This window comes from Triticum dicoccoides, chromosome 6B (assembly GCF_002162155.2).
Source record: "Triticum dicoccoides isolate Atlit2015 ecotype Zavitan chromosome 6B, WEW_v2.0, whole genome shotgun sequence".
NCBI lineage: Eukaryota > Viridiplantae > Streptophyta > Magnoliopsida > Poales > Poaceae > Triticum > Triticum dicoccoides.
The window spans coordinates 148,930,876-148,943,763 of NC_041391.1; the positions used below are offsets into that span (position 1 = coordinate 148,930,876).

The following is a 12,888-nucleotide window of genomic DNA, read 5'->3' on the forward strand; positions in this document are numbered from 1 at the left end:
TGCAATAAATAGCGTGACCACACTTCGTCGTGTATGGTTGGTGCTTTATATCAGTCAAAAGCGGCCACTTGCTCTAGTGGTTATCGAAACTGGGTTACACATTGAGTAACGCGAGTTAAAATCCTGATTAAGGCGAAATTTATCTTGCTTTTTGTGCTGCAGCTTCGCTGCACAGTACCTCCATGGGCCGGCCCAACAGGGCGCTGTAGTGTGCGCCAGGGAGCTATTTGGGCACAACTGGCGCCGAACAGGAGCTCTCGAGTTTGGAGACACCGCGTTGGTTTTTCTCGCAGGGACAATGCTAGGCCCAAATAAAGCAAAACACCAACTTACAAAAGGCCCATCATGCCTGTCCAAACTCTCGATGCACCTCAACACAGGATTTCCTTGGAGCAACTAGTTAACGAGCGCTCCTTCGGTAGCCTCGCAACGATCACCGCCACGTGTCACATTCTGGGTGTTTTTTCGGACTTTTTTTTAATTTTTCGCATGCGTTTTCGGCTTCATAAACGTTTTCTTTTTTACTTTTCGGTTTTCAACCGGTCTTCCTTAGCTTTTGGACAAAAATATTTGAAAAAAGAAATTTGCGCGAAAAAACGCGTTTTTTCTTTCGCGAAAGTTACAGTTTTGCTTTTGCTAGAGGCACACGAAAACGGGAAAAAATGTGTTTTATGTTTTTTTTTCTTTCACGAGAGGCACGGTTTTGCTTTAACGAGAGGCATGGCCGTGCCTCTCGGAAACGAAAAAAAAGTTCTTTTCTGTTTGTTTTTCTTTCGCTAGAGGCACAGGCATGCCTCTCAGAAACGAAAAATAAACGTGTTTTTTGTTTTTTTTCTTTCATGAGAGGCACGATTTTGCCTCCGCAAGAGGCACGGTTTTCCTTTCGCGAGAGGAACGACCATGCCTCTTGAAAAAGAAAAAAAAACACATTTTCTAAAAGAAAATATTTCATGAAAGGGACGGTTTTGCTTCCGCGAGAGGCACTGTTGTGCTTTCGTGGGAGGCATGGCCGTGGCTCTTTCGGAAAGGAAAAAAACTATGCTCTCGGTTTGGTTTTTTCGTCCGATTTTTTTCATGAAAAAAAAGTTCATCAAACTTATCAACATGAGATCTAATTTTGAAGATCTTGACGCAAGAAATCCAACGGTGAAAACAGTTCAAGATTTGGACGCAGGGTTTAAGAGATAAGATGTTTTAAATAAACGGATCTACGGAAAAGGAAAAACTTCCAAGTTGCGACAAGTGGCGTACATGCTATGCGCCACTTGTCATAATCTGAGAAGGTGAGAGTGATCTTTGCAAAGAGTATTTTTCAATTAGTGATTTCAGGATTTCCTGGGAGCTTATTGTTTTAGGTGATTTCACGAGCTAGATTACATAAGTTAAACTTCCCCAACATCTTTTCGCCGAAAAACCTTCTGTAAAATTGACAAGTCTATACAAAATAAGTGCGGGAGGAATTCGCCTGGGATGAAAACGTGAAAGCAACAGACAGAAGGGAAAAGTGAGATGAAAGCCTTCTCACAAACTTGGTTGCTCGATTGTGGGCTTTGAGTAGCTTAGCAGCAACCTGGCAGGAGATTCAGAGAGCGCCCCTGGTCATACATGTCTTGTACGCATGGCGGCCTGGCTTTGCGTAACGCAAGTATGGTAGACTGCTGCGCATGGCAACACAAATGGTCACCCTGTACCATGTAGAACAGGAATAGTTAGTTGGCCGAGCTCCCGCCCATGGCGACCATCGTCGACTATATATTTACCATGAGCCATAAGTAGTTCATTCATCGTTCCACATGATACATTCTACAATTACCTTCACCACGATCGCATCGATGCCTCGCGTCCTCTTCCTCGTCGCTTTGACCCTCGCCATGGCGACCGCGACGGCTGCCGCGCGGAGCCGGCAGATCCACCTGCGCTTCTACATGCACGACATCACCGGCGGCCCGGGACAGACGGCGGTGCAGCTCGTGAAGGGGCCCGGCCCCGCGCACCCGTTCATGCCGGGCGCCCACTTCGGCGACACGACGGTGATCGACGACGCGCTGACGGAAGGCCCCAGCGCGGCATCGCGGGCCGTCGGTCGCGCGCAGGGGTCGTACATGCTGGCGGGACTCAAGGAGCCCGTGCTGATGGTGTCCATGACCGTGGCGCTCACGGGCGGTCCATACAACGGCAGCACCATCGCCGTGGTGGGCCGGGACGACATCTCCGCGGCGGTCAGGGAGCTCGCGGTCGCCGGCGGCACGGGCGCGTTCCGGAAGGCGACGGGGCACGTCCTGTGGCGGACGGCCAGGATGGAGTCGCGCGACCACATGGTGCTGCAGCTGGACGTCTACGCGACCGTGCCGGCCGCTGTTGCTGCTCCGGGCGACGGGCAGCGTGAGGTCGGCGTTTTGAATATTTAGTCAGGGCCAAAATTAAGCTGGGTTCGAATAAGTGCAATGTTTGAGTATTCTTTGTGTTCGTGATTCACACGCATATTGTTTCGAATTTTTTATCCGATTTTATTGTTTAAAATAAAGAAAAACAGAGTAAAGAAAGTGGTTTCTATTTCCTTGATTCATGCTCATAAAATCGACAAAAGAACCGCTTGAAATAATCGGTTAGCTATCTCAAAAACACTAAACAAATCGACAAAGGAGCAGCTAATTATTCTAAGCCGGCCAAAAAACATTGAAATCTGAAACTTTGCAGGTCAACATCACAGAAGTACTACCATGTGCAGTTTTTCTTTTGGATTTTTTTGGGCATAATAGAAGTATATAGAATGATAAAAAATATTTTAAATTTCTAATTTGACAAATTTATGTTGCATACAAAAGCTGAATACATTTTATACACTGACTGGTACTTGTGTGGCGTTGGCCTGCAAAGTTGGAGGTCAAATATTCTCTTGTTTGCGAGGGAGAAACTTTCTAAATAAAAATAGCACGGATCTTGACGCAAAGCAGGATGATCCAGACAGAAGGTGTAGCTAGAGAGCATAGAAACACCACGCTCAACCAGCACCGCATGGTGCGACCCGGCGATGTTGTCCTGGTGCTGGTAGTGACGGATCTGAAGAAGAGCATGTGGGAGAAGGCAACTCTGCGTCGGCCATGACCGAGGATGAGAAAAAGAAGCTTCCATGTGCGGAAATGAGGCAGAAAGGGAAGGTAATCCTGTGCCGGCCATGATTACGGACTCAAGAAGCAAGATTCCATCTGTGGAAGACGCGGAAGAAAAGGTTTCGGCTATGTCTGGGAAGTAATAAGTAGTAGATCGCAGGCGTGGTGACCGTGATCACCCCCATGTCGGGAATGGGGAGCTCGTACCTGGACAGAAACCCAGCGAAATTAGGATCTCGCCGGAAAGGAAAGGGATGATCGGCTTCCGGCCAGAATGGGGCATTGATGCAGGGAGTTGCCAGGGAATGAATAATTCCCCGATCGACGTATCCCTCTCTCTACATAAACTCCAGGACATGCCCTGAAACTTGAACCCCGACGTTGACACCAGAGGAAAAGGAATAGCTTAGCTTCTTCTCACCATGCCTCCTCTCGGAAGCAACACTCGCCGGGCCTTGTGTTTGGTGGCTCTCCTGCTCATGTCTGCCACCCTCTCGTCCTGTCATGCAGCGGGTACGTACGCTTCGTAGTTTCTCTCGGCCGTATCCATTCTCCCTTTGATGCACACAATTTTTGATGTGCAAAAGGAATCACCACCTGGTGATCGTCCGTTGCGTGCTCACCCGCTTCATTGTTCATAGGTACAGCAGATGGTTCGCAGAAGTTGTGCGTAGCCCAGAAAGCCTGCAAGCCCAAGTGGTCCATAGAACCCTGGGGCAACTATGTCTGCAAGGTTTACTGCGGAGTCCGAAGTTTTGATGAGGATAAGAGCCACTGCGCACCAGATGGTAGTGGCTTTTGCTGCTGCGAAAAATAATGTAAGCCTGCAGGTTTTCTACGCCGTGGATCGATCGGAAGGATCCATGCTTGAAGATGGAGATTACCTGTTTAATTTTTCATGTGCTAGAACGACATTGAGCAGTGAGGGGGAGACTAGTTCGTGCAGAAACAATCAGTGACCTGTAATGGTTATATATCCTAGAATAAAAGGATTGTAATGGTACATTTATATAAGAGATCTCTTTATATAATCACCATGATGAAGCACCGGAATAAATCATAAGTTGCAACAATGATGCAAATCAGGAGGAAAAAAATAAAGAGTAGCGGTAGGATGATTCATGACCACTGAAAAAGTTAGCAGGAAAAAATAACTCAAATGCACATGGTCGTTAAATAGCAAGCGAAAATAAAAAAATATAAACAACCTCTACAAATTCAAGGTTTAAAAGAGACTTCGCTCGGTTGGCTTCTTCCGTATGAAGAGGAGTCTATGCAGTCGCTTTGTATGCAAACTGCACGTGCTGCTGTCGATTGGGATGGGAGTTATTTTCTCTCTCCCAACTCTCCCCTGTTCCATTTCTTAAAGCTTTGAAATTTAAATTCTGAAAAATAAAATCTTAAAGGTTAAAAAAAATGTTCAATTTTGTTTGTAAGTTTATGTTCCCCAAACTTTCATCCATTTTCACCCGTTCCTGCCATCGCTTGCGAGTAAAATGGACCTTTTCCATGAATAGGAAGAGTACATGCATACAAAATCTTCCATCCCATGTTGACATCATCACCTTAATTGTCAAATCTGGTTTTTTTTGGGGTGATTTATCTCACAAGTCGTTAATTTGATAACCGGCTTTTTTTTTGTCATGAGTTCATCTTGGTGTGGGCATGAAAAAAATTCATATATTTGATGAGAAAAAAAATGTTGCCACTAGCTTTTAGGCGATGTCATTGTAGTTGTGATAGTTACGAGTATACAAAACTAGAGAGGCGGTATTCAAGTGTTAAAAACAAGTAAGAAGTGGTATCAACACGTACATGTATCATGACGTTAGTCTTACATTTGTGTACATTGATGTTCACTAACCTGGCAACAAAGTTAATATAATGTAGCAAATAAGTACTTAATAACTTTTTTGACTAGCACTCCTCTGTTTCTAAATATAAGCCCTTTTAAACATTTTAATATGGACTATATATGGATGTATATAGACATATTTTAGAGTGTAGATTCACTCATTTTGCTTTGTATGTAGTCCATATTAAAATCTGTAAAATGTCTTATATTTAGGAACGGAGGAAGTAATAGTCAATAACTTGACAAGTAAATACAATAATCTATATCTATACCAATATAAAAAAATACAAGGGGCTGATCCAATTAATCTTGACCATTAAACCATGCCAATCCAACGATTACTTCAATGGTGAGCGCAAAATATGTTTAACATGAAATTAATATCATAGCAAATATCAATCTCTGTGCTAATCACCTAATATAAACATGGATTCATTCCTGATATAAATATGCAATCACCTAATATAAACATGGATTCATTCGTGATATAAATATGCAATTAACACACAATTAATATCCTACCTAATATAAACGTGAATTTATTCCTCTTTCTAATATTAACGTGTGTTGCACCTACACATTTACTGGAGTAGTATGGTAAAATAGATGAAAAAGTTGCCCAAACATAACAATATGGGATCTTATTTCAAATATCTCATCTCAACAATGCCAATGGTGAAAACAGATCATCAGTTGGATTACCAGTATGAGAGATAAACATATTAAAAATTCAAACATTGAAAGTCTTTGCTAATGCCATGCTTAGACTTTTCTAAATGCATGTGTGCATATGCAAAAATTGGGAGAGTGAAGGTTTCACACCATACGACCTAGGTGCAACACCATTGTCCGCTCCAATAACAAGGGAGAACCAACCAATTGTTGGGTGGATAGGAGGGTGAATTATGCCAACCTACCAAAGAAAGAACCCCAAGTTTAGCGCCTTTCTTTAGCTTGTTAAGATAGATTATTCTTTAGTGAGAGACGGGTGCTCCCATAGATGATGAGGCGCCTCATCAATCTTGATGCTCGTTAGCATCGATCTTTAATAGACTACATATGAGGATACGCATGGGATGATGGTGTGTATGTGTGTGCACATTTATACTTACTAGGCGTTTTCTAACAAAAGTAAGAAATATATCTTGATTAAACAAAAGGAAATTGCACTTCAATCTGATAGAAAAACTAACAGTCGTTCTTTTCAAGCGCAACGAGCTAGCCACACTACGGGGAAAAAGGTGAGTACCCAATACACTCGACTTATGTTGAAAAAAGCTCGGTTTATATATAAGCCGGGTAAAACTTCTGGCTGACTAAGGACCGACTTGTAAGGTATAAACCGAGAGCCCTAGACCAAACTCTCACCTCTAGTTATCATCTCTCATATATAAGCCCATTACTTATAAGTGGCTATTGGGTCAATAAAGTAACATCACGGCATATCTTACCTATTGCGACACATACACAACACTCACCTCTAGTTATCACCTACGTGGGCTAGCCTAGATTATCGATGTTTTTCAGCAGCTCGCTCGATCCTGGGTGGACGGGTGTAGGTTGCTCAGGGTTTTTTCTCCGGTTTGCTGTTTCCTACTTGATTTTATTTTCCTTTATTATTTTTCATTTCCCTTTTCCTTTTTTCTCTTTATTTTCTTGCTTTTTGATTGGTTTTCTTGTAGGTCACTATTGGGTTCTTGGGGTAAACATTTTTCATTGGGTTTTAGCTTTTTCATTTCCTTTTTCTGTTTTCTATTCTATCTTTATTTTTTTGTCAATTTCTTTTCTATTTTATTTCCATTTTTCCATTAAAAATTCCTTTTCCATAGATATGATCATTTCTATAATGCGTGAAATTTTTATAATCATTTAAGCAAAAGGATGGAAAATTTTTGAAAGTTACATATTTTAAATATATGACCCATTTTTAATATTATTTAAACACTTTTAAGATGAAAAAAATTCCTTTTAAAAACATATGTTTCTTTAAAAAAATCATGAACATATTTTTTGAAGTACATGAACACTATTTAAATATTGTGGATTTATTTTGAATGTAGGAACACTTTTTTAACTACTTGAATATTTAATGCGCGATTTTTTTTGAAGTACATGATTTTTTAATGTGCGGACACTTTTTATGACCAGATTATATATAGTGTTTTTGCATGCATGGCTTACAGATGCATATCTTTTTTCCGATGTAGTAGTTTAATCATTGGCCAGTTTAGAGAAAGGTCAATTGTGATAGTGGTGTGCACAAGATGGGGTAAATATGTATAACTTAAGTATTTTGGTGACAGTAAGAGAAAGTAAATTAATTGTATTTGCGCACGAAGGATAAAATGATAGTTGTCTGTGTGATGTGTTGGAGGTGAAAGAAATATATTTATCAACTATATGGCATCTGAATTAATGCAATACTCCATCTTATTACTTAATACCTCATGATGTATGTTTTGGTATGGTCTTTGGGTGGAGTATTAGTTATAGATGAGTTGGTTATTTAACCGGTCTAAGATTCATGGACGTGTTGCCTATGCAATATCATCGCACCATATCATATGATTTTTCATATTTTTATTTCTCATTCATTACACATAGCTACACTTATATCTGTATGATCTTACAACTTTGACAAATGCTACTAGTGAACCTATGAACCCAGTCCAATTTTCGTCATAAAAACAATCACCATTTTACTTTTACATGCACTTTTATTTTGTGCAATTAATTATTCTAAACATACAAAGGCACTTCCAACCATATAATATGCTCATATCTTGTTGCAACTAGCAAAACTAGTGAGATTAACAAACTCGCTGTAATTGTTAGGAGCAGAGGAAGCTATAATTTTTTTGTAGGGATGATCATTTAACCTGATAATGTTGATTCTAGGGATTAATAACCGTGGTTTCTTAACCGGGGGAAACTTACCACTTGCTTCAAGCCCTTTCACTTCGGGGGCGGGCAACTTTGCTACCAAGAGTGAATACCTGGAGCAACATGTAGTGGTCTCTTCACATCCCCTCCATTGATGCATCAAGTTGTTTTTCTCATGCTTGTACTGGTTCATGGTGTCCTGGATCTAGCTTTGGTAGACTTTTTAGAGAATGATCTATAATTTTATTCAAACTTGACAAACATTGCAGATAAAATGGTTTAGGCCACATATCAGTGAAACTACAAAGTAACCCCTGTAACTAAAATATAGAATGAATTTTCTCATAAACATATTCTCTGCGATATCAATCTTTGCAATGGGAGATTCTGCCAAGACTTCCGTAAAGAGACCACAATCATATCAGAGTAGCAATACCTCCACTCACACACCTGCATGAACACGACTACCTTCATAGCTTTCATAAACCCTCTTGAGTCACCCATACAAAAGGATGGGAAGTCATGAGAGTTGAACTTACTTGGGTCGCAAATGGTCCCCTAGAGGTACATGTCATCGGATCACGGGTTCTTCACTAAAATGCCAAAGAAGAATTTCAAAGTCAACCAATAAGGGTAACATAAAACACTGACACAAACTCATCAAATTCATATGAATGAATATGTGAGAACATGAACCTACAACCTAGAAGGTCAAACATACCAAACCTATAGAGACACACACTTACTGGCTCCATATGGTGCCAATAAGACACCCCCATAGCAGGAGCACTAGAATACTGTTACTCTCAACAACAACATTACTCCACCAGGACCTTTATTATAAAACTATAATAATTATGCAAATTGAACTTATGAAAACGCCTAGGAAGATCCAAAGCCCCCTGAACTCGGAGCTTGACGACTGGAGACAAGGGGGAGCGGACAAAGTTTCCTCGTGGTTGCCCTCCTCAAACCTAACTTCTCGTTCACGATCCCCGTGATGTGATCCTCTAATGAGTATGCAGTGGCGGAGGCTAAGCGACCGAACTAGAGATCGACTAGCTTGTCTAAATTATGGATTGTTGTTAATGGTGTTTTAGCCTTTTTTTGCTGATTAGCAAGGCAACACTACTCATATTTAATCGATAGTCAAAGTTTTAGGAAGAGGAAGAAAGGTTCTCCAATAGATCTCTCTTCTCATGAGAGAAGGGAGCGCCTTTTATGCAAGCGACTCCTGTGCTACACAGCTCACAACTGACACCTTACAAGACCACACTGGCCTAACCGGGACACAATCCATGATCTATCAGGCTTTGGGATTCAGTGAATTCATTAGGGGGGTGGGGGTCTGCCAATTTTTCTATGTTATGTCGGTTTCTTCATTTTTTTTCTATTTATGTCTTTTCTTCCCTTCATTCCCATTATCCTTTTTTACTCCTTTGTTTTATTTTGTTAAAAAAATAACATATGAAGATTTTTTCCCTAAAAACGTAAACTTTTTGAACACATGAACTTTTTTAAGCTCGTGTTTTTTCTCTAAATACACAACATATCTCTCTGGATATATCAACTTTTCGTACATTTATTAATATTTTGTGTAAAACATGATTTTTTTTTTCAAAAATAAGATGGTCATTTTTAAATATATTTCATTTTAACGTTTGTAGTACATAGCTTTTCTTAATCTTGGATTCATAGCACGAAAAAAAGATGCACATAACTTAGAATGGACTGAAAAAAAGGAAATAACAGCACACTACCCAAAAAAATACCCGTGCACACGCATATGAGGCCGGCACAGCACACCCGGTGGCAAATCTAAATGGTTGGTAGGATGGGTCTAGGCCACCCTGTGATTTCCCAATAGTCTTTATATCACAACATATAAGGGCCCATTGGGCTGGTTTTGCCACTTATCATTGCACATTTCGGTGATTTACTGCTATTCGGCATTTCCTAAACAGCGACCGTGGTGCCCGTTACAGGCTAAATAGTATAGGGCGCACACACCCATGTACAATAATAGGTCTAGTAACAGGCTGGCCCACTGTCTTTTTTCCTCTTTCTTTTCTTAACGTCTTCTTCCCTCATTCTTTTCTTAAATTCCATAACTTTTGAAATCAATGTTCTTTTTTTCAAAACTGAAGAACGCTTTTTCAAATTTGATGAAATTTTCCATTAAATTAATGGATTTGTTTTCAGATTTGGTGATTTTTTTCAAATTTGAAGATTTTTTTCAAAATCAACCAACTTTTCGTTAAAATTGATGATCTTTTTCAAATTTCATGAACATTTTTCCAAATTTGATTAACTTTTTTCTCAAAAATTATGATGTTTTTTTTTCTCAAATTCGTGAACTTTTTTAAGTTTGTAAACTTTTTTCAAAATCCATGAACAATTGTAAAGTCACGAAATTTTAGGATTTTTTGTAAAAAAATTGTTTTTAAGAATTTTTTTTTTCAAAAGTCAATGGTTGACTAGTCGACTTGTCAACCATGACCGATCAAAATGCGATCAAGCGGCCGTGGGGAAACATGTCAAGCGATCGAGTGCTTCCCTTTCTGCATGGGCCGGCCCACTAGCAGGGGTGCGTGAGCGCTAGTTCCTCCAAGTGGCGCTTAAGGCTCCACATAGGAGCTCCCCTGCTATTCTCCGCTTGGGAGCATTCTTGTAAACGTGCTAGAGGTTTTTCTTTAGCAATAGCTAGAGGTGGGTTTCTTACTAGATGATGAAGTTGGACCATAGAGTTGTCCATGCCTCATGCATTCGACTCCATAGCTTGCTCCAGAATAGAGATAGCACCACCTATCAGAGGAGCGTCACTATGGATGGTTTTGGTAGCTTGCAACAAATCCAACCAAGCCTGTTGGATGCAGTTTTTTGGTTTTGGGATGTTTGGTTGTGTGTAAATATTATTGAGCCTGCACGGTGCTTAAAGCACCTTTGGGACCGAGCGATGCAGCTCAAGCTTATGTGGTGGCTGTGGTGGGTGACACGTGTTATGCTCCACTCACCTTCCTAATCACGTTCACATGATCCATTGTAATTTACACAACAGTGTTTGGATTCGAAAAAAGCTCTACACATAAAAGATGTGCATTGACTATGAGGTTCCATTCTGTCGATCGATTTCTAATTTCATGGACTCTATATCTTGAATTTTGTGCTAATTTTTGGAGGGTTTTTAGACGAATTTCAATAAAATCTTCGCACCCAGTCGGTTGTTTGAAATTTTCTTTGACCACCAGCTTCATCGCACCATTTCACATGACTTCTCTGTTGCACATTTTCTGTTTTGAACATTGTAGACGAGTAGATCTACATCTCTTATTATACCACAGAAACATTTTCATGTGTGCATGTTATGAAAACCGGAAGAATTTTGGCAGAATCTTCACACCCGGTCGATCGATCGAAATTTTCTTTGACCACTAGCTTCATTTTGCCATTTCACACGACTTTCTTGTTGTACAATTTTTTCCTTTCAACTATCGGAGACGGGTAGATCTACGTCTCCCTACTGAGTGTACAAACGTGTCACACATGGGCATTAGTCAACTGAAAAACGATTCATACCCAGTCAGTCTCGTGACCGTTGGATGAGGATTCGAGGGCTACCATACCTTTTTCTACCTTCATCCGGCCCTTCTCTTCTTCCTTCAGCACCCCGTTTCCGCGTGAGGTAAGTTCCTTACGTGGATAAACGTGAGATTAATGATTTGAGCGTACGGAAGCAAAAGAGCAACATGTTGTATTTGAGAAGAAAATGCTCGTAGAGAAATATTCGTGTGTGTTTCTTCTCAGCCCGGTAGAGGAGGATGCATGCTACCAAACTACTTGCACAGCGTGGTTTGTCTTTTCAGGCTACTTGCACAATATAGTTTTTACCTTGTTTTTTCAGAACCAGGCCCAACTCAGCCAAGCTCACCACAAACATGAAAATGTTGCAGGCTATCAAACGCATCCTATAAATTTTAAGAGATGTTTTTGTCTTCAAGCATCGACTATCACTCACGCTGGGGTGGGGTGTGTGAATTGCAGCTGGTCCAAACATCAATACAGGATCTACGAAAATCAATACAGGATCTACGAAAATCAACTCTCACTCAGGCTGTGGGCGATCGTGTCATGCCCGTATCTACGAAAATCAATACAGGATCTTATAATTCTCTCCAAAATTTTCTCATTAATATGGGAATAATTCTGTGATTTTGTTTTCCCCTATATAAACAACAGCACATCCATGGAACATCAACCAACTACCATGGACACAGGAAGGAAAGGAATATAGTTAACTGTTTCTCATGGCTCCTACCAGTAGCAACACTCGGGTCTTGTGTCTGGTGGCTCTCCTGGTCATGTCTACCACCTTCTTGTCCTGTGATGCAGCAGGTATATATCCCTCCTATTAGTTTCTCTCTAGCGTATCCTTTATCCCTTAAATTACCTTGCTGGTCGACGGTTGTGTGCTAATCTGCTTAATTGCCCTATAGGTGGGTGGACGAAGTTTTGCGTACCCGAGAAAGCCTGCAAGACCCCAGCAGGACTTCACGGCGACTATGTGTGCAAGGTTGACTGCGGACGCCAAGGTTATGATGAGGATAAAAGCCACTGCGCGAGTGGCATTTGCTGCTGTGAAAAGTAATATAAGCCGTCGATATGTTTTGTTATGTACTGGAACGATTTTGCGTAGGGAGGGAGACTTTTTTTCTATGCACACCTAGGTTCAGTTCATACAGAAACAATCAGTAAACTGTAACGGTTGTATTCTTGAGACAAATTCTGCAATGGTTGATCTGTATGTCTTCCTTCTTTTGTGAAAGATTTATTTGTTTTCCCTAGCCCTCCAATCAAAAGAAAAATCGAACAAACCTTTGATGGCTATGAAGCACCGGCATAAATCTTAACTATCAGTTGGGACATGGGACAATGGTGTAAAGCCAAAAAATCTAACAATGGCAGGATGGTTCATGACTATTCTTGCGAAAAAATAGTGGATCTAATAATTAAAATGTATAGGGGACGTTTCATTTGAGGCAA

The 12,888-nt window shown here is 40.7% G+C and overlaps 1 protein-coding gene and 1 long non-coding RNA gene across 2 annotated transcripts; both read left to right on the plus strand.

Annotated features, from left to right (window-relative positions):
* Positions 1 to 1,768: 1,768 nt before the first annotated feature.
* LOC119325337 (dirigent protein 1-like) lies at positions 1,769 to 2,542 on the plus strand. Its single transcript, XM_037599085.1, has one exon. The coding sequence runs from the start codon at positions 1,794 to 1,796 to the stop codon at positions 2,406 to 2,408; it is 615 nt and encodes a 204-aa protein (XP_037454982.1). The 5' UTR covers positions 1,769 to 1,793; the 3' UTR covers positions 2,409 to 2,542.
* Positions 2,543 to 12,120: 9,578 nt separating this feature from the next.
* LOC119320206 lies at positions 12,121 to 12,660 on the plus strand. Its single transcript, XR_005154849.1, has 2 exons — positions 12,121 to 12,240; positions 12,342 to 12,660. It is a non-coding gene; the product is annotated as an uncharacterized LOC119320206 (long non-coding RNA).
* The last annotated feature ends 228 nt before the right edge of the window (positions 12,661 to 12,888 follow it).